The 27,209-nt window shown below is 44.6% G+C and overlaps 2 protein-coding genes across 4 annotated transcripts; one reads left to right on the top strand and one right to left on the bottom strand.

Annotated features, from left to right (window-relative positions):
- Positions 1 to 12,433: 12,433 nt before the first annotated feature.
- stpg1 (sperm-tail PG-rich repeat containing 1) lies at positions 12,434 to 15,964 on the bottom strand. 3 transcript variants are annotated; one of them, XM_084165519.1, is made up of 9 exons: positions 15,311 to 15,349; positions 14,958 to 15,056; positions 14,749 to 14,870; positions 14,574 to 14,649; positions 14,128 to 14,307; positions 13,802 to 13,910; positions 13,502 to 13,670; positions 13,145 to 13,335; positions 12,434 to 12,964 (listed from the first exon to the last, which is right to left on the bottom strand). In XM_084165519.1, the coding sequence occupies exons 3-9, from the start codon at positions 14,805 to 14,807 to the stop codon at positions 12,894 to 12,896; spliced, it is 855 nt and encodes a 284-aa protein (XP_084021645.1). In that variant the 5' UTR covers positions 14,808 to 14,870; positions 14,958 to 15,056; positions 15,311 to 15,349; the 3' UTR covers positions 12,434 to 12,893. The 3 variants fall into 3 exon arrangements, with proteins under 3 accessions (XP_084021645.1, XP_084021646.1, XP_084021644.1); XM_084165520.1 differs by lacking the exon at positions 15,311 to 15,349 and adding an exon at positions 15,471 to 15,964 and having other exon boundaries at positions 12,666 to 12,964; XM_084165518.1 differs by having other exon boundaries at positions 12,666 to 12,964; positions 14,551 to 14,649; positions 15,311 to 15,366.
- meaf6 (MYST/Esa1-associated factor 6) lies at positions 15,566 to 19,466 on the top strand (the record flags this gene model as incomplete). The annotated part of the gene is made up of 7 exons (XM_084165521.1): positions 15,566 to 15,655; positions 16,165 to 16,280; positions 16,393 to 16,480; positions 16,600 to 16,645; positions 16,760 to 16,949; positions 18,842 to 18,875; positions 19,017 to 19,466. 7 exons carry the CDS (start codon positions 15,566 to 15,568, stop codon positions 19,029 to 19,031), a joined length of 579 nt encoding a protein of 192 aa, XP_084021647.1. The 3' UTR covers positions 19,032 to 19,466.
- Between the last annotated feature and the right edge of the window lie 7,743 nt (positions 19,467 to 27,209).

The following is a 27,209-nucleotide window of genomic DNA, read 5'->3' as shown; positions in this document are numbered from 1 at the left end:
ACACCGAAGTTTAGTCCAACAAAGTTTACTGTGAAAACCACTGGGCAAAAATACAGTAAACGGCCTCAACAACAAAACCGAGGCGAGCAATACGCAAACCATGCGTATAACAAATAAACAAGAAAACAAATACAAAACACGCAGCACTACGGACAGGCGGAAAACAACACACAACCTAACCAATACAACACAGGCAACTTATAGAACACGTAATCAGACACAAACGGACACAGGTGTGACAGACAGACAAAAGCAATCACACATAGAAACATTCAACGGTGGCAGCTAGTACTCCGGGGACGACGAACGCCGAAGCCTGCCCGAACCAGGAGGAGGAGCAGCCTCGGCAGAATCCGTGACAGTACCCCCCCCCCCTTGACGCGCGTACCCCCCTCCAGCCGTGCGCCGACCCCGGCCTCGGGGACGGCCAGGAGGACGCGGACCCGGGCGCGTGGGATGCCCACGGTGGAACTCCGTCAGGAGGGATGGATCTAGGATGTCCCTCCTAGGCACCCAGCACCGTTCCTCCGGACCGTACCCCTCCCACTCCACGAGATACTGGAGACCACCCATCCGGCGCCTCGAGTCCAAGATGGTCCGGACTCTGTACGCCGGGACCCCCTCGATGTCCAAAGGGGGCGGAGGGGTCTCTCCTATCTCATGTTCTTGGAGTGGGCCAGCTACCACCGGCCTGAGAAGAGACACATGGAACGAGGGGTTAATATTCTTGTACTCAATAGGCAATTGTAACCTGTAACACACCTCGTTCAATCTTCTCAGGACTTTAAAGGGCCCCACAAACCGCCGACCCAGCTTCCGGCAGGGCAGGCGGAGGGGCAGGTTTCGAGTCGAGAGCCAGACTCGATCTCCCGGTGCGTATACCGGTCCCTCACTGCGGTGGCGATCGGCGCTCGCCTTTTGTTGACGGATGGCCCGCTGCAGATGGACATGGGCAGCGTCCCACGTCGAGCGCCGAATCCACTCATCCACCGCAGGGGCCTCGATCTGGCTCTCGTGCCATGGTGCCAGGACCGGCTGATAACCTAAAACACACTGGAAAGGTGTTAAATTGGTGGAGGAGTGGCGGAGAGAGTTCTGGGCCATCTCTGCCCAGGGGATATACCTAGACCACTCCTCCGGCCGGTCCTGGCAATAGGACCTCAGAAACCTACCCACATCCTGGTTGACTCGTTCAACCTGCCCATTGCTTTCTGGGTGGTACCCCGAGGTAAGGCTCACCGAGACCCCCAAGCGTTCCATGAACGCCCCCCAGACTCTGGAGGTGAACTGGGGACCTCGGTCAGACACTATATCCTCGGGGACCCCATAGTGCCGGAACACGTGGGTAAATAGGGCCTCAGCGGTCTGTAGGGCAGTAGGGAGACCCGGCATTGGGAGGAGACGACAGGCCTTGGAAAACCGATCCACAACGACCAAAATGGTGGTATTCCCCTGGGAGGGGGGTAGGTCGGTCACAAAATCCACCGAGAGGTGGGACCATGGTCGTTGTGGAACGGGCAGGGGATGTAACTTTCCCCTGGGCAAATGTCTAGGCGCCTTACACTGGGCGCACACCGAGCAGGAGGAGACATAAACCCTCACATCCCTAGCTAACGTTGGCCACCAGTATTTCACGCTAAGGCAGTGCACTGTCCGGCCAATACCTGGATGTCCAGAGGAGGGTGATGTATGAACCCAATAAATAAGGCGATCACGAACCTTGACCGGAACGTACGTCCGCCCCACCGGACACTCGGGGGGAGTAGGGTCGGTACGCAGTGCCCGCTCGATCTCCGCATCGACCTCCCACACCACCGGAGCCACCAGACAAGACTCCGGCAGTATGGGAGTAGGCTCAATGGACCTCTCCTCTGTGTCATACCGCCGGGACAGGGCGTCTGCCTTACCGTTCTGGGACCCTGGGATGTATGTGATCTTAAAAACAAACCGGGTCAGGAACATGTTCCACCTAGCCTGACGAGGGTTCAATCTCCTAGCTGCCCGGATGTACTCCAGGTTACGGTGATCAGTCAGAATGAGGAAAGGGTGTTGAGCCCCCTCAAGCCAATGCCTCCACACCTTTAGGGCCTGGACTACAGCTAACAGCTCCCTGTCCCCAACGTCATAATTACGCTCCGCCGAGCTGAGCTTCTTAGAGTAGAACGCACAGGGGCGGAGCTTAGGTGGCGTGCCGGACCGTTGTGACAGGACTGCCCCAATGCCGGCCTCGGACGCGTCTACCTCTACTTGGAATGGTAAAGAGGGATCCGGATGCGCCAGCACCGGGGCCGAGGTGAACAGGTTCTTCAGTTTGACAAATGCCCTGTCCGCCTCAGCTGACCACTGCAAACGAACCGGACCCCCCTTTAGCAGGGACGTAATGGGAGCTGCAACCTGTCCAAAGCCCCGGATAAACCTCCGGTAGTAATTAGCAAAACCCAAGAACTGCTGCACCTCTTTTACAGTGGTTGGAGTTTGCCAATTACGCACGGCCGACACACGGTCTACCTCTATCTCCACACCAGACGCGGACAAACGATAACCCAAAAAGGAGACGGACTCCTGGAAGAACAGGCATTTCTCTGCCTTGACATACAAGTCATGCTCCAACAGTCTTCTCAACACTCGGCGCACCAGGGCTACATGCTCGGCTCGTGTAGAAGAGTACACTAGGATGTCGTCGATGTATACTACCACACCCTGCCCATGCATGTCCCGGAAAATCTCGTCAACAAAGGATTGGAAGACTGAAGGAGCATTCATTAACCCGTAAGGCATGACGAGATACTCGTAATGACCCGAGGTGGTGCTAAATGCAGTTTTCCATTCATCCCCCTCCCTAATGCGCACCAGATTGTACGCGCTCCTGAGATCCAACTTTGTGAAGAACCGCGCTCCGCGTAATGATTCTGTCATAGTCGCAATCAGTGGAAGAGGGTAACTGTACTTAACCGTGATCTGATTGAGACTACGGTAATCAATACACGGGCGCAAACCCCCGTCCTTCTTCTTCACAAAGAAGAAACTCGAGGAAACCGGGGAAGTGGAGGACCGTATGTATCCCTGTGCCAAGGACTCGGCTATGTAAGTCTCCATAGCCGCTGTCTCCTCTTGAGACAGTGGATACACACGGCTCCGCGGAAGTGCCGCTCCTGTTTGGAGATTTATCGCACAATCCCCCTGTCTATGAGGTGGTAGCCGTGTTGCCCTCGTTTTGCTGAACACAAGTGCTAAATCCTCATACTCAGGGGGAATGCGCATTGCGGGCACTTGGTTCGGACTCTCTACCGAGGTCGCCCCTAAGGAAACACCTAGACATCTCCCTACACACTGGGCAGACCACTCCATAAGAGCCCTCTGTTGCCACGCAATGGTAGGATCATGGGCGCTTAACCAGGGAAGCCCCAACACCACGGGATACGCAGGAGAGTCAATCAGATAAAACTGAATGATCTCCTCATGACCCCCCTGCGTCGTCATCTTAAGTGGTGCTGTGACTTCTCTGATCAGCCCCGACCCCAACGGCCGGCTGTCTAGGGCGTGAACAGGAAAGGGGGCTTCTACCGGCCGAAGGGGAATTCCTAACCTAATACAAAATGCACGATCAACAAAATTCCCAGCTGCGCCTGAATCTACTAGCGCCTTATGCTGGGAATGAGGTGCCACCTGTGGAAATCTCACAGGTATACTCATGTGACCAACAGAGAGCTCTGGGTAAGTGGGGCGCCTACTCACCTGAAATGACTCCCCAGTGCGTGACCTGTTGTCCCCTCTCCCAGGAGACCCTCCCCAGCACCTGGCCGCGGTGTGTCCTCCACGGCCACAGTTGGTGCAGGGGATGGCCCCCCTCGGGTTCTCTCTCCTCCTCTCTCTAGCGCCAGCACCCCCGAGCTCCATGGGAATCGGCTCGGAGGTGCTGGAGGGTGGAATGGACGACCCCCACTCGGGACGTCCGCGGGTAGCCAGCAGGGTGTCGAGCCGGATGGAGATGTCCACCAACTGGTCGAAGGCTAGGTTGGTGTCCCTGCAGGCCAGCTCACGACGAACGTCCTCTCGTAGGCTACACCGGTAATGGTCGATGAGGGCCCTCGCATTCCACCCCGCATCCGCCGCTAGAGTCCGGAACTCCAGGGCGAACTCCTGTGCGCTCCTCTTCCCCTGTCGGAGGTGGAACAGACGCTCCCCCGCCGCCTTCCCCTCAGGTGGGTGATCGAAGACAGCCCTGAAGCGGCGGGAGAACTCCGCGTAGGTGATGGTAGCTGCGTCTATTCCCCTCCATTCGGCGTTGGCCCACTCCAACGCCTTGCCGGATAGACAGGAGATGAGGGCGGAGACGCTCTCGTATCCCGAGGGCGCTGGGTGTATGGTAGCCAGGTAGAGTTCCACCTGCAGGAGGAACCCCTGACACCCTGCTGCAGAACCGTCATATGCCCTCGGGAGCGAGAGCCGAACGCCACTGGGTTCCGGTGCTGAGAGAGGAGGACTGGCCGTTGGTGATGGGATGGTGTGAGAAGGCGTGGGCACCTCTCCAGTAACCAACCGGCGCAGAGTGTTGGACACCTCGTTCATGGCGGCCCCAAGTCGCCGGATCATGGTGTCTTGGTCGCTGATCCGATCCTCCAGCGACTTGGGTGCCGCCACTGCTCCTGCTGACTCCATAGTGGTGTGTTGTTCTGTCAAGGGCTGAGGTGTATGGAAGTCAGGCGCAGGACACCGAAGTTTAGTCCAACAAAGTTTACTGTGAAAACCACTGGGCAAAAATACAGTAAACGGCCTCAACAACAAAACCGAGGCGAGCAATACGCAAACCATGCGTATAACAAATAAACAAGAAAACAAATACAAAACACGCAGCACTACGGACAGGCGGAAAACAACACACAACCTAACCAATACAACACAGGCAACTTATAGAACACGTAATCAGACACAAACGGACACAGGTGTGACAGACAGACAAAAGCAATCACACATAGAAACATTCAACGGTGGCAGCTAGTACTCCGGGGACGACGAACGCCGAAGCCTGCCCAAACCAGGAGGAGGAGCAGCCTCGGCAGAATCCGTGACACTGATACACAAAGCCAATGCGAGTGTATATTCTATTAGGTTCACTAACTTTTGTGAATAGTCGTAGACCTACAATTTAGTGCAATTATATTTTCAGGATATAATTTTTTTTAAACAATGTCCCAGTGTGGTTTGGTCAGTATGTGTGTGGAGAATTCATTCATTTTTTAATGAGCCGTTAAAAAAATTGCTTTAACCTGATTCACACCTCCACCCCTTGCCCTTAGGACACTTTCGATTTAAAATCAGATAAATAATAGATGTGTCAAGATAATCTGCATCATACAGTATAGTAACTCTCTGTACATCAACTATGAAAAAGTTGAAGAAACCATCCACAGATAGGATAGCAAATGTCAGAATTATATGACGTATTTCAGTATTCTTAGGCTAGTGTAAATAATAAACCAGTACAAATTAATGCTATAAACGCGCATGGGAAGTACATTTCAATACCAAATAGTTTAATGATTTACCTTCGCTTCACTTTTCTAAAACATTCAGTATTTCGCATCAACGTCATGCAGTACATTCTGGTATCCTCTGCCTGGTATATTAGGTGTACTCCACATCAGAGAATCAGGACAGTTCATGTAACATGATGTCAGGATGCTTTGAATACAGAAAGGCAAGATGCATTTCTAGGTGTTGAGACAAATATAAAATGCATGACCCACTTACGATAGAAGAAACAGCAATTCAAATATTCCAGAAAGTTTTTACAAGCTTGAGAATTGCAACTGAAGGCCCATCTCCAGTTTGAATGCTAGAATCTCTTTATTTTTCAAGTTTTCCTGACACATTATTTTTCGGTCCTCTCTTTTAAACCATTGCACTCCGTTGAATCATGACAGTTCAAAATCATACTATTTCAAGACTGCAGAATGACAAGACCAGAAAATACTGACAAATCCAAACATTATGTGACTGTTATTCAGGTTAATCAAAACATTGTTTAATATCCTTCACTCTACTCGTATTTCTTGCTCCCTGAAAGTTCCTGGTTTGAGAATACCATATATTTAACAATGCAGTGCAATCAACCAGGCTCCAACTCATGTGTGTGCTGTTTTCAGTATGAAAATATAATTGATAAGTCATGATTCCTGGGGGCTTGTGTCCCCTGCTGATACAAACAGCCATTACGAAGCCTATTCTTCCACAAATCATCCAATTTATGTTTTACAGCTATACAGAAGGAAGCTGGATCAGTAAAGAGGTTCTTTGTTGAGTTGATTACAATTTTAGGTCACTGATGATGAAGAAAGAATAACCATGCTAAGTTCAGTTTGCTAGGTTCAGTTTGGGCTAAATCTGAAAGTTCACTGTAGGCCTACTTGGTGGTAAACCAAAACCTAAACCATTATCTACCAGCCAGCCAGCCAGCCAGTCTGTCTGTCTGTCTGACTGACATCTATTCTATCCATTCACTCTTCTATCCCTCGAGGCATCTATCTATCCATCATTCAACCCATCCATCCATCCATCCACAGTTATTGATTGAGGTTATTTTTCCTGGAGCATTTTAATTTCTGTGGTATTGTCTGTAGGCTATTACATATTCATAATTAAAAGCAGAGCTGCCTAATTCAACCGATCAAAGGCTCTCACAATCCCACCAAGAGGCAAACCATAACTGACAACAAAACAGAGGTTCTAATATTTCTCTATTTTTTTACCATTTTTTGTCACATGGTCCCTTGAAGCAATCTGAGATGTAATAAAAACATGTCTCCACGCTCCTGTAAATATCTCTGGCAATCTTTAAACATCTTATGCAATCTTTATGAAATAATAGCACCATATTCTGCCCCTAATTCCCTGATGTACTACCAAATCAGAGAAATAAGCTTAGGTTGACACGATTAGCTCTACCATTAATTTAATTGACGATGCCCTCTGCCACCCCATCACTTTAGCAGCCTTCTGTGGATACTCCAAATGATGAATCCCAAAATCCTATTGGATCTCTCGTTCCTTTATTTTCCAGATGATTATCAGTAACTTCAGAGCCAAATATAATTAAAGTGATGAGGGAGTTATTGCTCTTTTATTTGATAAGACCTCATAAATTTACTTTTTAATTCAAGAAAGACTGATAAATGGTTTATGTTGATAATGTAGCATGCCTGTCAGCGCACCAATGCTTATTTAGATTGGCTAAGAAGTGTGACAATAAAGAGATTATAGATATCAGTGTTAAATCAGAAATTCATTTTAGGGTCAGGCAGGTGTCTCACTACACAGCTACTCACTATACAGTACATGGGGAAAGGGGAAAATAAACATTTTGATCTCACAATACACACAAATGCAAAACGTTGCACAAATGTATCTTCTCTCACAACAAAAGGATGTATCAAGGGAAGGCTCTTTTGAATGAACACGCTTATCCTTGCCCAATTTGAGTACAAGCTATAATAAACCTCAGACAGCTCACATACAACCACAGAGGTATGTGTTTTAGTGTCTCTGCCCCCTGTGGAACTACAATTACAGCACCAGTGGCCTCAGACAACAGCAGTTAGTTGAGCCAATAGTTTAAATTCCAGGAAATTCTGTCACAGGGAGCTCCAGATCTCAAAGCTTCCTAAAGGACTAAAGCAGGGGTGTCAAACTCATTTTGCCCCGGGGGCCGCATTCAGCCTTCAAGGAGGTCTGCAGAGCCGGACCGAAAATTGGCTATATTTCCTCGCCGTCAAAATGTACCTAAAGTAGATGCTCCCTGACTGTCTAGCTTTCATTTAGCTTTTTATTAGCGAGCTGGACACAGTCAAGAAACAGTATGAATGTAGGTCCATTATCATTTCTACACAGTTTCGATTTGGTTTTAGTCATTTAAAAGTGATAGAGTTTGTTTCCCCCCAACCAATTATTTTAAAAAAATTAAAAAAATTAAAATTATTTTAAAAAAATAAAATACAATAATTTTAACTAAAATCACCCGCGGGCCGGATCTGGCCTGCGGGCCGCATGTTTGACAACCCTGGTCTAAAGCCTACTCTGAAATATTTTTATTTTACATGATGAAATAGTCTTCCTAGCAGTTTCCCAGACCAGCGGAAGAACAGAGGAGTAAAAAAACAACACGTTTGTTTCTCAAAACTAAAGGGAGCTCAGACAGAAGCTTTGTTTTGGGAGTGAAAGCTATATAAACTGTTGTTTGGTTTTACAAGGAGTGTTTCAGTAGACAGAATATTGAAGTCAGTGTCTGAATATATATGCAGCTGTTACAGCGTGGGAGTCAACCATGTCTGCAGTTGCTGTGGTATCAGGAGAGGAGAACGCTGAGTGGCTTGGAAAAATTGCCAACTGATAACTCACTAGCAGATGGTCCGCTGGAAGCCAAGTGAAAGTTGAATCATGTATCCCTGATGCTTGCTTTCAATACATACAGTGAGGGAAAAAAGTATTTGATCCCCTGCTGATTTTGTACGTTTGCCCACTGACAAAGAAATGATCAGTCTATAATTTTAATGGTAGGTTTATTTGAACAGTGAGAGACAGAATAACAACAAATACATCCAGAAAAACGCATGTCAAAAATGTTATAAATTGATTTGCATTTTAATGAGGGAAATAAGTATTTGACCTCCTCTCAATCAGAAAGATTTCTGGCTCCCAGGTGTCTTTTAGGAACACACTCTTAAAGGGAGTGCTCCTAATCACAGCTTGTTACCTGTATAAAAGACACCTGTCCACAGAAGCAATCAATCAATCAGATTCCAGACTCTCCACCATGGCCAAGACCAAAGAGCTCTCCAAGGATGTCAGGGACAAGATGTAGACATACACAAGGCTGGAATGGGCTACAAGACCATCGCCAAGCAGCTTGGTGAGAAGGTGACAACAGTTCGTGCGATTATTCGCAAATGGAAGAAACACAAAATAACTGTAAATCTCCCTCGGCCTGGGGCTCCATGCAAGATCTCACCTCGTGGAGTTGCAATGATCATGAGAACGGTGAGGAATCCGCCCAGAACTACACGGGAGGATATTGTCAATGATCTCAAGGCAGCTGGGACCATAGACACCAAGAAAACAATTGGTAACATACTACGCCGCGAAGAACTGAAATCCTGCAGCGCCCGCAAGGTCCCCCTGCTCAAGAAAGCACATATACAGGCCCGTCTGAAGTTTGCCAATGAACATCTGAATGATTCAGAGGAGAACTGGGTGAAAGTGTTGTGGTCAGATGAGACCAAAATGGAGCTCTTTGGCATCAACTCAACTCGCCGTGTTTGGAGGAGGAGGAATGCTGCCTATGACCCCAAGAACACCATCCCCACCGTCAAACATGGAGGTGTAAACATCATGCTTTGGGGGTGTTTTTCTGCTAAGAGGACAGGACAACTTCACCGCATCAAAGGGATGATGGACGGGGCCATGTACCGTCAAATCTTGGGTGAGAACCTCCTTCCCTCAGCCAGGGCATTGAAAATGGGTTGTGGGTGGGTATTCCAGCATGACAATGACCCAAAACACACGGCCAAGGCAACAAAGGAGTGGCTCAAGAAGAAGCACATTAAGGTCCTGGAGTGGCCTAGCCAGTCTCCAGACCTTAATCCCATAGAAAATCTGTGGAGGGAGCTGAAGGTTTGAGTTGCCAAACGTCAGCCTCGAAACCTTAATGACTTAGAGAAGATCTGCAAAGAGGAGTGGGACAAAATCCCTCCTGAGATGTGTGCAAACCTGGTGGCCAACTACAAGAAACGTCTGACCTCTGTGATTGGGTTTTGCCACCAAGTACTAAGTCATGTTTTGCAGAGGGGTCAAATACTTATTTCCCTCATTAAAATGCAAATCAATTTATAACATTTTTGACATTCGTTTTTCTGGATTTTTTTGTTGTTATTCTGTCTCTCACTGTTCAAATAAACTTACCATTAAAATTATAGACTGATCATTTCTTTGTCAGTGGGCAAAGGTACAAAATCAGCAGGGGATCAAATACTTATTTCCCTCACTGTATATATGTAACCACAATTTTAAAGTTCTGTTGCTGTACAACCCACTGGGCACAGACGTCAATTCAGCGTCTATTCCATGTTGGTTCAACGTAATTTCATTGAAATGACGTGGAAACAATGTTGATTCAACCAGTGTGTGCCCAGTGGGGGCTGTGTATAAAATAGAGCTTGACATATTTGTTCAGTGGTCAAGTGTCCTAAGTGTAACTCAATCTGGCAGACAAAACAGGCTGAGATGTAACTCATTGTGATGGTCGAAACTACTTTGGCAGGCAGAACCTGATCTGGGCCACTGATGATGTAAATGCCCTGAAATATGCACCAGAGGCATAACCACACAGAGGTTCCAGACATAATACTGAGAACATGAGACTACTTGTCAAAGGGACAGGCACATGCGAATTTCTCATGTAAACCAACCACTAATGGGGACTACTAACTGATATACAGGAGAGATAAGGGGGGATATTGGTTGTCGTGCCACTGTGTACTAACAACATTTCAATGAAGTGAGAGAGTGGATAAGGGAGTGACTGACTGATACAGTCATTTGTCTTTGGGTTTAAAAGTCATTCCTGTCCCATGCCCAGGCACATTGTTCACATACAAACCCCCTCCCCAGTGTCCCATCCCTCATACAGAACCACTCCCCAGTGTCCCACCCCACAGCACGTCCCCAACAGTTGCTTTGACTATGTCGTCTCGTGTGCCCAGCTGTTATTGTGGTGTACCGCTGACAGTGACAGCACTAGCAGTTGTCAGGGACTACCATACCATTACTGTCCATCCCCTCTACATTACTGGACACAAAACATGCTTACACGTGTTTCTTCTTAAGGATACAGTGCCTTCAGAAAGTATTCACACCCCTTGATTTTTTCAAAATGTTGTTGTGTTACAGCCTGAATTAAAAATCAATTAATTAAAATAACAAAATGTACAATTGGTTAAATTGAAATGTTTCGTCACTGGCCTACACACAATACCCCATAATGTCAAAGTGGAATTATGTTTTTAGAAATCTTTATAAAATGTATTCAAAATGAAAAGCTGAAATGCCTTGAGTCAATAAGTATTCAATCATTTTGTTATGGCAAGCCTAAATAAGTTCCAGAGTAACAATGTGCTTAACAAGTCACATAAGTTGCATGGACTCACTCTGTGCAATAATAGTGTTTAACATGATTTTTGAATGACTACCTAATTTCTGTACCCCACACATAAAATTATCTGCAAGGTCCCTCAGTCAAGCAGTGAATTTCAAACACAGATTCAACCACAAAGACCAGGGAGGTTTTCCAATGCCTCACAAAGAAGGGCACCTATTGGTAGATGGGTTAAAAAAAAGCAGACATTGAATATCCCTTTGAGCATGGTGAAGTTATTAATTACAATTTGGATGGTGTATTAATACACTCAGTCACTACAAAGATACAGGCATCCTCCCTAACTCAGTTGCCAGAGAGGAAGGAAACCACTCACCATGAGGCCAATGGTGACTTTAAAACAGTTACAGAGTTTGATGGCTGTGATAGAAGAAAACTGAGGATGGATCAACAACATTGTAGTTACTCCACAATACTAACCGAATTTACAAAGTGAAAAAAAGATAGACTGTACAGAATAAAAATATTCGAAAACATGCATCCTGTTTGCAACAAGGCACTAATGTAATACTGCAAGAAATGAATACAAAGTGTTATGTTTGGGGAAAATCCAATACAACACATTACTGAGTACCACTCTCCATATTTTCAGGCATATTGGTGGCTGCATCATGTTATGGGTATGCTTGTAATCGTTAAGGACTGGGGAGTTTTTCAGGATAAAAAAGTAATGGAATGGAGCTTAGCACAAAATCCTAGAGAAAAACCTGGTTCAGTCGGTTGGTTCAGTCTGCGGCAGGTAGTCTAGCAGTTAAGAGCGTTGGGCCAATAACCGAAAGGTTGCTGGTTTGAATCCCTGAGCCAACATGGTGAAAAATCTGGCGATGTGCTTTTGAGCAAGGCATTTCACCCTAATTTCTCTGGATAATGCTCTGCTCAATGACTAAAATGTAAAACACCGGGAGATGAATTCACCTTTCAACAGGACAATAACCTAAATCACAAGGCCAAATCTACACTGGAGTTCCTTACTAGAAGACAGTGAATGTTCCCGAGTGACCGAGTTAAAGTTTTGACTTAAATCTACTTGAAAATCTATGGCTTGACATTGTCTAGCAATGTTCAACAACCAATTTGACAGAGCTTGCAGAATTTTTAAAAGATTAATGGGCAAATGTTGCACAATCCAGGTGTGGAAAGCTCTTAGAGACTTACCCAGAAAGACTCTCAGCTGTAATTGCTGCCAAAGGTGCTTTTACAAAGTATTGACTCAGGGGCGTGAATGTTGAGATATTTCTGTATTTCCTTTTCAATAAATGTGGTAAAATTTCTAAAAACATGTTTTCAATTTGTCATTATGGGGTATTGTGTGTAGATGGGACAGGAACAAAACAAATGTCATCCATTTTGAATTGAGGCTGTAACACAACAAAATGTGGAATAAGTCAAGGGGTATGAATACTTTCTGAAGGAACTGTATTTTGACAATACAATTACTGAATAGATGGCTGCATGAAGTGATTTGCATCCTTCTCTTTAGTCACAGTGAAACACATGCGTACAGTACATGGAATGCACATAAAAACATTGTACAAAACCTTCCTCACATGTAGAAACAAACTCCCACCCCAAGCCACTCAACCACGATACAATTTCACATGAAGTACACTAGTAAATATATGCACAATGTGGTGTGAAAACGTGCAAAAACATCCACACAAAAGCAATGTGAGTTGCCTCAAGTGCTTCATGCTGGAATCCATTTGGAGTAATTGTATAAGAAAGACCGCTTTGATGACGTATCTGGTTCATAGTAACCTAGAAACAAAAAGGGACATTAAGTTCAATCAATATCCTCTTCAGTGAAATGAAAGTTAAACATAAATGCCTTTTCATAAGAATAACAATAATAATAGTAAAAAGCAATATAGTATAACAGAAAACAAAAAATGGCCGTTATAACCATTCGTGTGACAAGGAGGGTCATTAATACAGCACCTGGCCCTGGCACTCCTTGGCCGCGCACATCCTGGGTCCAACGGCTTGTCCTAGAAACAAACATGGAACTAGACATGAAGTGCTTGGGCGGGTCCCCATAGTTCACTACATCATACTGCCCAGGGCCAGGCAGGGGAGGGTTCTTCAGAAGAATCAGAGGGGGAGCTGATATTCCCAGGTAATGTCTCCTCCTTGGACAAGGGTTAAAGGGCATGGGAGAGCAGTTTAAGACCAGAGAGATGTTATCAGAGAAACGATTACCCTGCTACTCCTGGATCCGTATTCATAAAGCGTCTCCCAGTAGGAGTGCTGATCTAGAATCAGGTCCCCCCCCCCCCCCCCTGTGCTTTTACTCACGGTAGGATGGTTCTCCTGACTGGCTCTGGGGCCTGGTAGGGACTATAGGTGCCTGGGCCTGGGACATGGTTATTCACAGGGGACTGGATCCTCACAGAGTTGGACTTGAAGCAGGAGAGGGGAACCTTGGGGCATTTCTGAGTTATGGCATCATTGACTTTGTAGTGACCTTGAACAAGCAAAGATAAACAGGATCATATTAAAAATCCTGTAGAGGAGTTTATGTAATGCAGTGTTGATTAAAAATGATATTCCCAATGAGCAAAAATATACTGCTTTAATAAAAAGTATAATACTTACATGGGGATGGTCCTTTTAGAGTGTTTGAGCACACAGAACTCCGTCCAGTTGTTGACAGAAATACTGATTGAGCGGACACTGTGTTTGGCTTTACCCCACCTAAGGACACCTAGAGCACCAAGAATAAAGGCAAGTCTTTAAACAAAAACACTACATTCATAACAACATGTTTAGAGTAAAATGTTCAGTACACAAACATGTAAGCCTATTGTATACAGGAAATAAACGTACAGTGTTTCATATCAACATTCAAATATGGATCTAAAACATGGCTTCCCTCTTCTCATATAACCTAGGTTGTGAATAACCTTGAATACTGCACTTACATGATATTGATTAGGGGCTGGAGTCTTGTTCTTAGGGCCATCAAGTTGTACAGCCACTGGCAGTCGGAAAGTTCTGGAGCCTCCCCTGCCGAAGCTGTGTTTGTGGATCAGAGAGGACTGCAGGTTATAGGCATTGGGTCCTGGGATACCTCTCTGAGGGTTACGGGGAACTCTGACAGCCTAGTGGAAAAGAGAAGATGCCCTAGGTAAGTGTTGTAAGTATGGCAGCTGACCGGGTTTTAAGAGAGTATAGGCCTACCTATAACATAAGCTTCACTTGGTCTCTGAGATCCTAAGGACACTAGATTTGATCCCTATTATCGGTAAAGTTTGAGAATACATTTTATTAAAATTACATGATGATTCCACTGATGTCAACAAAGAGATTGAGGTTGTGAGTAGGGTACCATTAACCTGTCTGACCTGGGATGCAAAGCCTCCTGTACCTTTCTTTGAGAAGGAGGGGCTGCTGATTTCAGCAGGCCTGTGAGACATATATGTGCCTGGCCCTGGGTTTTCATTCTGAAATCACATTTCAAAATCATATCATAATTGGACAATTAATGTGTTGGTTGATTTATTGATTAGCTGGAGGACTGATTAACTGATTGACATATCTACCTGGCTGTCTTCTGAAAGGAACCTCTTAGCTTGTGACAAGAACCCTTTCTTATCCTCATTGCTTATCACCACTGTTTGGTATTTGGTGGGTATTGATGATATGTATCCTGGAAGTTTCCCGCCTAGATGAATGTAAAAAGAGATATCTGAAGTCTGAGCAGATCGTCATTTAGGTCTACAAGGGATGAAAGGCAAAAAAGGTAACTTACTGTCATTCAATCCTTTGTGTATTTTGCCCATCATTAGCTAAGAGACATTTAACACAACTGGAGGGACAGGTGCCTGAAGCATTTGCATCGCCTGACAATCTGTTTAGAAGGGAAGAGCGTTTGTAATGGCACTGACACTGCAACACCTAGCATGTTAATTTATAGCTGACGACTAGTAGCCACTAGCTAGCAATTTGCACGGTAAATGTAGCTCGATGATCATGACAAAACAAAAGTTTAAAAAAAACAACATTTGAAATCATTTCAGAAGGATTTAAACTTTAGTCATGATCATCGAGCTACATTTACCAAACTCGCAAAGTGATCATAGGATGCAACAATTTATCTCTTACCACACTGCAGTCATTGTAGCCAGAAACACATTTCTGAGTGAGGATACAATGTTTCCGCATATGATATGTTGCCATGACAGCTAGTAAACGTTCTTGGCGGAAAGCAAGGAGGGCGAGGCAGCAGAATAAAAAGCATTTGGCGATTTGCAAGCAAACTTACCTGTCATCTAGCGCCTACGTGTGGCGAAAGTTTTTACTGCCTATTTTGCTTCATCATTGAAGACGCGCCACTGTTGTGTTTTTCGAAGATTCATCATGGCAATGCATGCGAAGGCGACACCACCACAGATTCCCGACACACGTCGGGAACTCTCGGAGCTGGTCAAGAGGAAACAAGAACTTGCGGTAAGCGAAATAGCTAGTTACGTTTCCATTTGGCTAAATATCTTGCTATATGCGTATCTTGCTGCATCTAATGCTTTATTTGAAGTTAGCTTGCTAGCTAACTAACGTTAGGCCGCGCTAGTTACTACGACTAGGCCTCGGCTTTCTACGAACATCTTTGTGGTTTTATCGTTAGCTAGCTACCATACTATTCGAGTTATCGAACATTAGATACAATGTAACATGTCTTTATTCAGCATGGTGAGTAGATTGTTTTACTCCTGACTCAATGGTTATGCAATGCGTCGCTGGCGCTAGTTACTATGTAGTAACTTATTTTGCCCACAAGGAGCAGCCAAAACCTACTATGCGCAATCCCACGCCCACATACTGTACACCATGGCTCTGGTACCAAGGTTTTCCCCTTTTATCTGTGGTGGTACAGTCTCTGGCTATATTGTAATTACACATTCCGTCCGTTTCATAAACCACAAATGCAAAGTCTAATGCCTTTTGCATACTTTCCACAGGAGACGTTGGTGAACTTGGAGAGACAGATCTATGCATTTGAGGGCAGCTACTTGGAAGACACCCAGATGTATGGGAACATCATCAGAGGATGGGACAGATATCTCACCAACCAAAAGTAAGCATGACATGGTACGGCAGACTCAGACATGAAAAGAGAACAGTTGATATTGAATCATCGAGCCTGTGTTTGCAATCTATTTACCCTGTTTTGTATTGTTCCGTTATAGAAATTCCAACAGCAAGACGGACAGAAGAAACAGAAAGTTCAAGGAGGCAGAGCGTCTGTTCAGCAAGTCCTCTGTCACTTCTGTAGCAGTGAGTGCCTCACTTCACTCTCCTCTGTCTGTCCTCTCAATATTTTCCTGGTAGATCGTGTATGATTGCAAGAATGTGTAAAGAATGAGTCTGACCAACTTTTTGTCTTTGTTGAACAGGCTGTCTGTGCACTCGGTGGGATACCAGATCACATGAATGAAAAGCGTAGGTATTTGGCTCAGCCAACTGCATGGCAACTTTTACCACAGTGCATATGTCTGTGTGAGAGACAGATAGACGTGAGTGTGACATGCTGCTCCATTGTGTCTGCCCCATCAGGTGAGCCCGGCAGTGGGACAGAGAGCGACACATCCCCAGACCTCCAGAACCAGGAGAATGAGCCCAGTCAGGAGGACACGGAGGACGCAGACGGGGCCCTGCAGGACCTCAAACCTCAGAAGGCTGCATCCTCTTCCTCAGGCAGTCACCACGGGAGCCACAAGAAGAGGAAGAACAAAAACAGACACAGGTACTAGACCCTAAACACAGCCCCCTGGTCCAGGCTAACTCCTAAACACAGCCCCCTGGTCTAGGCTAACTCCTAAACACAGCCCCCTGGTCTAGGCTAACTCCTAAACACAGCCCCCTGGTCCAGGCTAACTCCTAAACACAGCCCCCTGGTCCAGGCTAACTCCTAAACACAGCCCCCTGGTCCAGGCTAACTCCTAAACACAGCCCCCTGGTCCAGGCTAACTCCTAAACACAGCCCCCTGGTCCAGGCTAACTCCTAAACACAGCCCCCTGGTCCAGGCTAACTCCTAGGGCGCATTCAGCAGGACACAACGTTGTGGAACATTCAGGCGGCATGCCTAGCGGTTAAGAGTGTTGGGCCAGTAACCGAAAGGTCGCTGGTTAGAAACCCCAAACCGACTAAGTGAAAAATCTGTCGGTGGGCCCTTGAGCAAGGCACTTGACCCTAATTGTTCCTGTAAGTTGCTCTGGATAAGAGCGTCTGCTAAATGACTGAAATGTAAGATGTACTGAACATGGCCCTACTGTCAAGTCTGATATCTGTGCTGCGCTCTCTCACTCTTTTTGATTGCTATGGATAATGAATGTTGTCTCTGACTGAAGTTTCTTTGGCCGAGCTGCTAAGCTTGTACTGCTTTTGTTTTTCTTGGGTGAGCAACGCACCATTTTTAAAGTTGTCATGGTCAGTTTGATTGGGTGTACTAGTGTATAAACGTCTGGTTTATTGCAAGTGGATAGTCTCTGTTTGTGTTGGAGCTGGAATGGGAGGAATAGGAAGGAACACAACTTTTCCAGCTATATTCATATCAATCAGACAGTGTCAACTCAACTTATCACACCTGTTCCTAGCCACATTATTATATGTTGTATGTAGCTTAATACACCATAATGTATTTAGCGCCAGATCTGCTCAAGAAGATAGGCTCAATTTTGTGAAAATATTGTGGTGGTTTAATTATTGACAAGTCTATTTTACAGATATGTAGGCATCCCTTTAGAGTGAGCCAGGCCGGGGTACTAACTACTGCTGCTCTTTCCTCCCCTAATGCTGCCCCAGCCCTTCTGCCATGTTTGATTATGACTTTGAGTAAGTCTCCAATTTTACTTCCTGCTTCCTGTGGTGATACATCCTGGCTACATACCAAATGTCACCCTATTCCCTATATAGCGCACTGCTCTTGGGCTCTGGTCAAAAGTAGTGGACTATGTAGGGAATAGGGTTACATTTGGGACACAACCCTGCCTTCTCTGACCCCATCCTGACTTCCCCACTCTCTCCGTCCCTCAGCTCTCTGTTTTGCTTCTGTCTCTCTAGCTCTGTCGGTTCATGCCCTCGTAGTGAATCTATCATTATTGCATGTCCAAATCTTCAGTGGTGTCCCAAATGACGCCCTATTCCCTATTTAGTGCACTACTTTTGACCAGGCCCCATGTAAGGAATATGGTGCCATTTGGGGATGCACGCTTCATTTCTCAAATCATGCGTTGTTTATAATAAAGTATTAGCACCTAGCTTCTGTAGACTCAACACTAGATTATTAAGTGTTTATGAATCATAGGGGCATAAACACTTCTTCTATAGAAGCTCAGTGTATTTCTTGACCCTTCATGGTTTCATTCCAAAAGGTCAAGTTCCCCTAATCCAGTTATGAAAAAACCCGCTCTTCCTGCCAAAATGAGATGGGGAGGTCAAAGGTTGAGTACAAACAAACATCTTTCACCGCACCCCAGGTGTTCATATGGTGCTCTGGTGGTCTTGTTGTGGTTTGGTCTCTTAGCGCTTAGCTTGAGTAACTGTAGTGGTGCTTGTTGTCCCCATAGTTACTGTTGTATTTAGTAAAACCTGAAATAGGCCTACCTAACATAACTCTTGCTTTGATTTGTTTTTAGATTTGACATGAAGGTGAACAAAAAACCCAGAGCGGTAAGATATTTATTTGTAAGACAACATAACATTTAAATGTATTCTCATTGCTTGCATTGAGCTATCAATAAAGCAATTTGTTATTAGAAAGATTTAGGTTCTGCTTTTAATTCTGTTGTCTATGTTCTCCTTGTTCCACAGGACTATTCGACTTGATGAAAAGGGATCGTAAGCAGTATAAACAAGACCTAGTGGGCAGACAGAAGAGGTCTACGGTGAAACAGAGAGCCCCTCTGAACTTTAACTGTCTTTATTTCTGCTTTGTCATTGCATGAAACATTGCCTCTCACCTGCTATCAGAAATATTTGTGTTTCATGATTTTCCTGCAGACAAGGTGTGTTATATTGCATGTTACTCAAGACCCAGGTGGGGGTTGGATAACACACCTTATTGTATAGGGTTGAAAATTCAATATTTATTATGTAACTCCCACCTTTTTCCTCTTCTTGTGACAAAAAGTTGTTTTACTTTTTATTAGTCATTGTGTAGTTTTGTAACTCTAGAATATCCCATCTTCTTTTTTATCTTTTTGTTTTATTTTGAGATTTGTTTTGCATAAGATTGTAATAAAACATTGAAATTATATTACTATAAATTTGTTGTTTATTGCTTAAAATCTACACCTTAGTAAATCATTAGTCACCATCTGTCTTTACCCTGTACTCTTCAGTAATAGTACAGCAGGAAAATCAACACAGAAGCTAGTTTATTACCATCAGATTTCCCCTTGTGTCTGACAGCAATTACTCCCTGGTTTCTTTGTGGCTTCTTCATGGCTCATTTACTTACCAATTACAGGCCAATGAGCTCAGACGAGCCTTGGGATCCTAGGATGTCTCCCAAGTCCCCCCTCTTATTGGTTGAGTCCTAAATACAGTGGCTTGCGAAAGTGTTCACCCCCCTTAGCATTTTTCCTATATAGAGACAAACCCCCCCCAAAGTAAATGCTCTGTAGAGCCACCTTTTGCAGCAATTACAGCTGCAAGTATCTTGGGGTATGTCTCTATAAGCTTGGCACATCTAGCCACTGGGATTTTTGCCCATTCTTCAAGGCAAAACTGCTCCAGCTCCTTCAAGTTGGATGGATTCCGCTGGTGTACAGCAATCTTTAAGTCATACCACAGATTCTCAATTGGATTGAGGTCTGGGCTTTGACTAGGCCATTCCAATACATTTAAATGTTTCCCCTTAAACCACTCAAGTGTTGCTTTAGCAGTATGCTTAGGGTCATTGTCCTGCCAGAAGGTGAACCTACGTCCCAGTCTCAAATCTCTGGAAGATTGAAACAGGTTTCCCTCAAGAATTTCCATGTATTTAGCGCCATCCATCATTCCTTCAATTCTGACCAGTTTCCCAGTCCCTGCCGATGAAAAACATCCCCACAGCATGATGCTGCCACCACATTTTACATTACATTTACATTTACATTACATTTTAGTCATTTAGCAGACGCTCTTATCCAGAGCGACTTACAGGAGCAATTAGGGTTAAGTGCCTTGCTCAAGGGCACATTTATGTCATTTAGCAGACGCTCTTATCCAGAGCGACTTACAAATTGGTGCATTCACCCTATAGCCAGTGGGATAACCACTTTACACTTTTTTTTTTTTTTTGGGGGGGGGGGTGGAAGGATTACTTTATCCTATCCCAGGTATTCTTTAAAGAGGTGGGGTTTCAAATGTCTCCGGAAGGTGGTGAGCGACTCCGCTGTCCTGGCGTCGTGAGGGAGCTTGTTCCACCATTGGGGTGCCAGAGCAGCGAACAGTTTTGACTGGGCTGAGCGGGAACTATGCTTCCGCAGAGGAAGGGGAGCCAGCAGGCCAGAGGTGGATGAACGCAATGCCCTCGTTTGGGTGTAGGGACTGATCAGAGCCCGAAGGTACGGAGGTGCCGTTCCCCTCACTGCTCCATAGGCAAGCACCATGGTCTTGTAACGGATGCGAGCTTCAACTGGAAGCCAGTGGAGTGTGCGGAGGAGGGGGGTGACGTGAGAGAACTTGGGAAGGTTGAACACCAGACGGGCTGCGGCATTCTGGATGAGTTGTAGGGGTTTAATGGCACAGGCAGGGAGGCCAGCCAACAGCGAGTTGCAGTAATCCAGACGGGAGATGACAAGTGCCTGGATTAGGACCTGTGCCGCTTCCTGTGTAAGGCAGGGTCGTACTCTCCGAATGTTGTAGAGCATGAACCTGCAGGATCGGGTCACCGCCTTGATGTTAGCGGAGAACGACAGGGTGTTGTCCAGGGTCACGCCAAGGCTCTTCGCACTCTGGGAGGAGGACACAACGGAGTTGTCAACCGTGATGGCGAGATCATGGAACGGGCAGTCCTTCCCCGGGAGGAAGAGCAGCTCCGTCTTGCCAGGGTTCAGCTTGAGGTGGTGATCCGTCATCCATACTGATATGTCTGCCAGACATGCAGAGATGCGATTCGCCACCTGGTTATCAGAAGGGGGATGGTATTCTCAGGGTGATGAGAGGTGTTGGGTTTGCGCCAGACATAGCGGTTTCCTTGATGGCGAAAAAGCTCAATTTTAGTCTCATCTGACAAGAGTACCTTCTTCCATATGTTTGGGGAGTCTCCCACATGCCTTTTGGCGAGCACCAAACGTGTTTGCTTATTTTTGTCTTTAAGCAATGGCTTTTTTCTGGCCACTCTTCCGTAAAGCCCAGCTCTGTGGAGTGTATGGCTTAAAGTGGTCCCTTGGACAGATACTCCAATCTCCGCTGTGGAGCTTTGCAGCTCCTTCAGGGTTATCTTTGGTCTCTTTGTTGCCTCTCTGATTAATGCCCTCCTTGCCTGGTCCGTGAGTTTTGGTGGGCGGGCCTCTCTTTGCAGGTTTGTTGTGGTGCCATATTCTTTCAATTTTTTAATAATGGATTTAATGGTGCTTTGTGGGATGTTCAAAGTTTCAGATATTTTTTTATAACCCAACCCTGATCTGTACTTCTCCACAACTTTGTCCCTGACCTGTATGGAGAGCTCCTTGGTCTTCATGGTGCCGCTTGCATGGTGGTGCCCCTTGCTTAGTGGTGTTGACTCTGGGGCCTTTCAGAACAGGTGTATATATACTGAGATCATGTGACAGATTATATACTGAGATCATGTGACAGATCATGTGACACTTAGATTGCACACAGGTGGACTTTATTTAACTCATTATGTGACTTCTGAAGGTAATTGGTTGCACCAGATCTTATTTAGGGGCTTCATAGCAAAGGGGGTGAATACATATGCACACACCACTTTCACGTTATTTATTTTTTAGAATTTTTTGAAACAAGTAATTTTTTTCATTCCAATTCACCAATTTGGACTATTTTGTGTATGTCCATTACATTAAATCCAAATAAAAATATATTTAAATTACAGGTTGTAATGCAACAAAATAGGAAAAACGCCAAGGGGGCTGAATACTTTTGCAAGGCACTGTAGCACCCATTACCTTTATAGTGCTCTGGTCAAAAGTAGTACGCTATATAGGGAATAGGGTGCCATTTTGGACGTAACCATTCACATTTGTCAGTAATTCCTTCATCCCAGATGTGCAGTGTCTGTGAGATCCTGGAAATTGTTTTGATACTATGTTCACATTCAAACAGTTTTATTCTGACTCCAGGTATGATTAAAATAACACTGTTTACACAAAGATTTGAAGTCATTTTGGTATTCCTGTGGGGCAGTTCTCATCGACAGAGTTTGTTTTATGAAAATAGTGACAGTTTGAGTGACCAGGGGACCACACGATGACAGCCTATCCCATGCTATTTCTAGAATGTTCCCTTCCCTTGTTTGTAAAGATCAAACATGATGCGTACTGCATAGTATTGAAACGGGTTGGTGAATACAGACTTAGTTATTTTCTGTTGTTTTGAACGGTCAGATGAAAAGATAGTAGTAGTAGTAGTAAGCCTATTTCAAGTAGATATGCAGGTTTGTTAGTGAATGTCGCTGTACTGCCACCGTGCGATACCACATTTGTTCACTAGGTGGCGCTACTTCATAATTCATGTTCAAAAGACCTCAAAGCATTGCCTTAAATGCCTTTCAACCACAGGCTTTCCATATCATAACCAAAAAGTCCTAAACCTATTTCAAATTTGGCTACTATGAGTCATAAGTGGTTAAATCTGCCATCAACCTATCAAATGTATGGTTCATGCTGTTCTTAAATTCTCTGTATTGCCTAAGATCCTCTAATTGATTAGGGTGTCCTCCCACCAATATTCTGCCATGTCAACTCTATGATGTCATCATGGGACACCCTGCACTCCAAAGTCCTTTAAGATCACGGCTTCTGGGATTTGGCTCACGGTCTCTATGCATCCCAAATGGCACCCTATTCCCTATTTACTGAACTACTTTTGATCAGAGTCCATATGGATCTGGTCAAAAGTAGTGCACCATATAGGGAATAGGGTGCCATTTAGGACAGCCTGTACCTCAGTCTTGACTCAGAAGGGAAGCATTCAACAGTGTTCAAGTCATATACAGTATCTCTCAGTTCTGTCATATACAGTACATCAGTGAGGTTAGTCAGAACACTGACCCATTATGATGTAGTGAATTCCACGTTAGTCACAGGTTGAGTCCCAAATGGCACCCTATTCCCTACATAGTGCACTACTTTTGACCAAAGCCCTATGAGCCCTTTTGGAAAGTATTCAGACCCCTTGACTTTTTCCACATTTTGTTACATTACAGCCTTATTCTAAACTACATTAAATAACAAATATCCTCATCAATCTACACACAATACCCCATAATGACAAAGCGAAAACAGAAATACCTTATTTACATAAGTATTCAGACCCTTTGCTATGAGACTCAAAATGTATTTCAAGTGCATCCTGTTTCCATTGATCATCCTTGAGATGTTTCTACAACTTGATTGGAGTCCACCTGTGGTAAATTCAATTGATTGGACATAATTTGGAAAGGCATACATCTGTCTATATAAGGTCCCACAGTTGACAGTGCATGTCAGAGCAAAAACCAAGCCATGAGGTCGAAGGAATTGTCCGTAGAGCTCTGTGACAGGATTGTGTCGAGGCACAGATCTGGGGAAGGGTACCAAAAAATGTCTGCAGCATTTGTATTTGTATTTGTATTTATTATGGATCCCCATTAGCTGATGCCAAGGCAGCAGCTACTCTTCCTGGGGTCCAAACATATTAAATAACTTACATTACATATAAAATAAAAAATAAAACAGTACATCATATAACATTATTACACTGCTACATATCTACAATACAAAATGTTTAATACCCCCATACAACAATATCACAATGTGTGCGTATGCATGTGTTTGTACCTTTGTGTGTGTCTCTTCACAGTCCCCGTTGTTCCAGAAGGTGTATTTTTACCTGTTTTTTTAAATCTGATTCTACTGCTTGCATCAGTTACCTGATGTGGATAGAGTTCCATTTAGTCAGATGTGCGCCTCCCATAGTCTGTTCTGGACTTGGGGACTGTGAAGAGACCTCTGGTGGCAGTGAAGAGACCTCTGGTGGCATGTCTTGTGGGGTATGCATGGGTGTCCGAGCTGTGTGCTAGTATTTTAAACAGACAGCTCGGTACATTCAGCTTGTCAACACCTCTTACAAAAACAAGTAGTGATGAAGTCAATCTCTCTTCAACTTTGAGCCATGAGAGATTGACATGCATGTCATAATGTTAGCTCTCCGTGTACTTTTAAGGGCCAGCCGTGCTGCCCTGTTCTGAGCCAACTGCAATTTTCCCAAGTCCCTCTTTGTGGCACCTGACCACACTACTGAACAGCAGTCTAGGTGCTACAAAACTAGGGCCTGTAGGACCTGGCTTGTTGATAGTGTTGTTAAGAAGGCAGAGCAGCGCTTTATTATGGACAGACTTCTCCCCATTTTAGCTACTGTTGTTTCAATATGTTTTGACCATGACAGTTTACAATCCAGGGTTACTCCAAGCAGTTTAGTCACCTCAACTTGCTCAATTTCCACATTATTCATTAAGAGATGTAGTTGAGGTTTAGGGTTTAGTGAATGATTTGTCCCAAATACAATGCTTTTGGTTTTGGAAATATTTAGGACTAACTTATTCCTTGCTACCCATTCCAAAACTAACTGCAGCTCTTTGTTAAGTGTTGCAGTTATTTCAGTTGCTGTAGTAACTGACGTGTATAGTGTTGAGTCATCCACATACATAGACACACTGGCTTTACTCAAAGCCAGTGGCATGTCATTAGTAAAGATGGAAAAAAGTAAGGGGTCTAAACAGCTACCCCGGGGAATTCCTGATTCTACCTGGATTATGTTTGAGAGGCTTCCATTAAAGAACACCCTCTGTGTTCTGTTAGACAAGTAACTTTTTATCCACAATAGAGCAGGGGTTATAAAGCTATAACGCATACGTTTTTCCAGAAGTAGACTATGATCGATAATGTCAAGAGCTCGGACTTGAACCCGATCGAACATCTCTGGAGAGACCTGAAAATAGCTGTGCAGCGACGCTCCCCATCCAACCTGACAGAGCTTGAGAGGCTCTGTAGAGAAGAATGGGAGAAACTCCCCAAATACAGGTGTGCCAAGCTTGTAGCATCATACCAAATAAGACTCGAAGCTGTAATCACTGCCTAAGGTGCTTCAACAAAGTACTGTGTAAAGGGTCTGAATACTTATGTGAATGTGATATTTCCGTGATTTATTTTTATACATTTGCAAACATTCTAAAAACCTGTTTTTGCTTTGTCATTATGGGGTATTGTGTGTAGATTGATGAGGGGGGAAGAAACAATTTAATCCACTTTAGAATAAGGCTGTAACGTAACAAAATGTGGAAAAAGTCAAGTGGTCTGAATACTTTCCGAATGGACTGTATATAGGGAATAGGGTGCCATTTGGGGCACCGTCTGAATGGTTCTCACTGGAGACATCCAGGCAAAGTTTAACTGCTGACAGCAATCCCTGGAATGCATTCTTCAGTTTTATGCTATTCTCCCGACACACCATGTTAGTCAATTTCATTTGGAATGTACTATAGAATTTATTTTTAGCTGCTGCTACTTTCCAAGGTTAGGTCTACCGCTCCTCTTGCTTTGGGTATTATTGTTGGTGTATAGGGACTTGGGGAATAAATATTTGGGTTTTTCTCTAACAAATAGGTTTCAATTTATCCTCTAGCTTTTACCTCACTCATAATTCCTCATGAAGAATGATGGTATATTTCAAATGACATGCTTCTTTCCCTTCTCTATCCAAACCACAATGTCTAGTCCAAATACATGTCCTCCCCTCCCTGTCACCTCCCACATCTGCTGCCAAGGAATCTGACATGAGGAGTATGTGGTTAGAGCCGGTCACATTTCAGTAAAAATCTTACTCTGTGTTCTATTGTAGCAATATGATCTGTCAGTTGTTGTTTTATGCTAAATCTAAAACATTCTGATCTGAACAATGGATTGTGTGGAGCAGTTTGAAAAATACAATTACTACAGGGTCGGGCCAATTCTATTTTGATTCCAGGCAGTACAGGAAATTCATAAACTAAAGACTGATAGTGTTCCGGAACGACTGGATTCCTTTAAATGGCACTAGTTGTATAACTGGTTCCAGTGTGTACTCTCGTGACAGACTTTTAACATAAATGTTAACCAAATCAAGTAGCTGGCCAGCATTCTCATGAGATTTGGTTCTGTGTTTTGAGATTACTTGTAGTATAACCCTGTCCCCAGCCTCAATTGTAGAGAGCGCCGGCTGGGGATAAGAGTACTTCTAACACAGTATATTGTGTTGTGAATGTATCCTGTTACAGACCCTAGTGCATCATGTGAGGCCTATATCTCAGTGATGTGATGGCCTGTAGGGGGTCACATTATGTGAGCCTGATTAATTTTGCAGCTGCCACCGGCAAAACAGAACTTTGTTGAATAGGTTTCAGCGGGGCCTGTTGACTGCATCCCCAGCCCCAGTCTGTGTCCCAATTGGCATCCTATTCCCTATATAGTGCACTCCTTTTGACCAGAGCCCTATGGGGATAAAGCCCCAGATCGACTAGTCTATGATGCACATATCTCATTGGGTGTTGTGGCCACAACCCTGGCTGATAGTCCTCGTGGGACCAAACAAGGCCACTTTTTTACATCTCCGCAAACAGGGTCAGCCATATTCCAGGAGAAGTCATGGGAAAAAATACTCAAAAATGCACAACAACATTGCCCTTGATTTTTTTATTTTTTTAATAGATTGTTGATCTCATCTGATAGGCTTTTGATGAGATGAGAATCAAGCTTGTGTCACAGTTGGTATTTAAAATGTGTGCTCTTCAACATGGGTCAAATGCATGGACACAAAACA

Source organism: Coregonus lavaretus (assembly GCF_964263955.1).
Source record: "Coregonus lavaretus genome assembly, chromosome: 7".
In the NCBI taxonomy this organism is placed as follows: domain Eukaryota; kingdom Metazoa; phylum Chordata; class Actinopteri; order Salmoniformes; family Salmonidae; genus Coregonus; species Coregonus lavaretus.
Note: the sequence above shows the minus strand (reverse complement) of the source record. Positions and strands in the feature narration are given on the sequence as shown.

Excerpts from the sequence above, each read along its gene's own strand:
- stpg1 (XM_084165518.1), bottom strand. The coding sequence starts at position 14,991 with ATGATGGGCAAAATACACAAAGGATTGAATGACA. Across the intron at positions 14,308-14,550 it reads CAGGAGGCTTTGCATCCCAG|GCTGTCAGAGTTCCCCGTAA; the intron begins GTCAGACAGGTT and ends CTTTTCCACTAG. Across the intron at positions 13,336-13,501 it reads GTCAGGAGAACCATCCTACC|GAGGAGACATTACCTGGGAA; the intron begins GTGAGTAAAAGC and ends CCCTTGTCCAAG.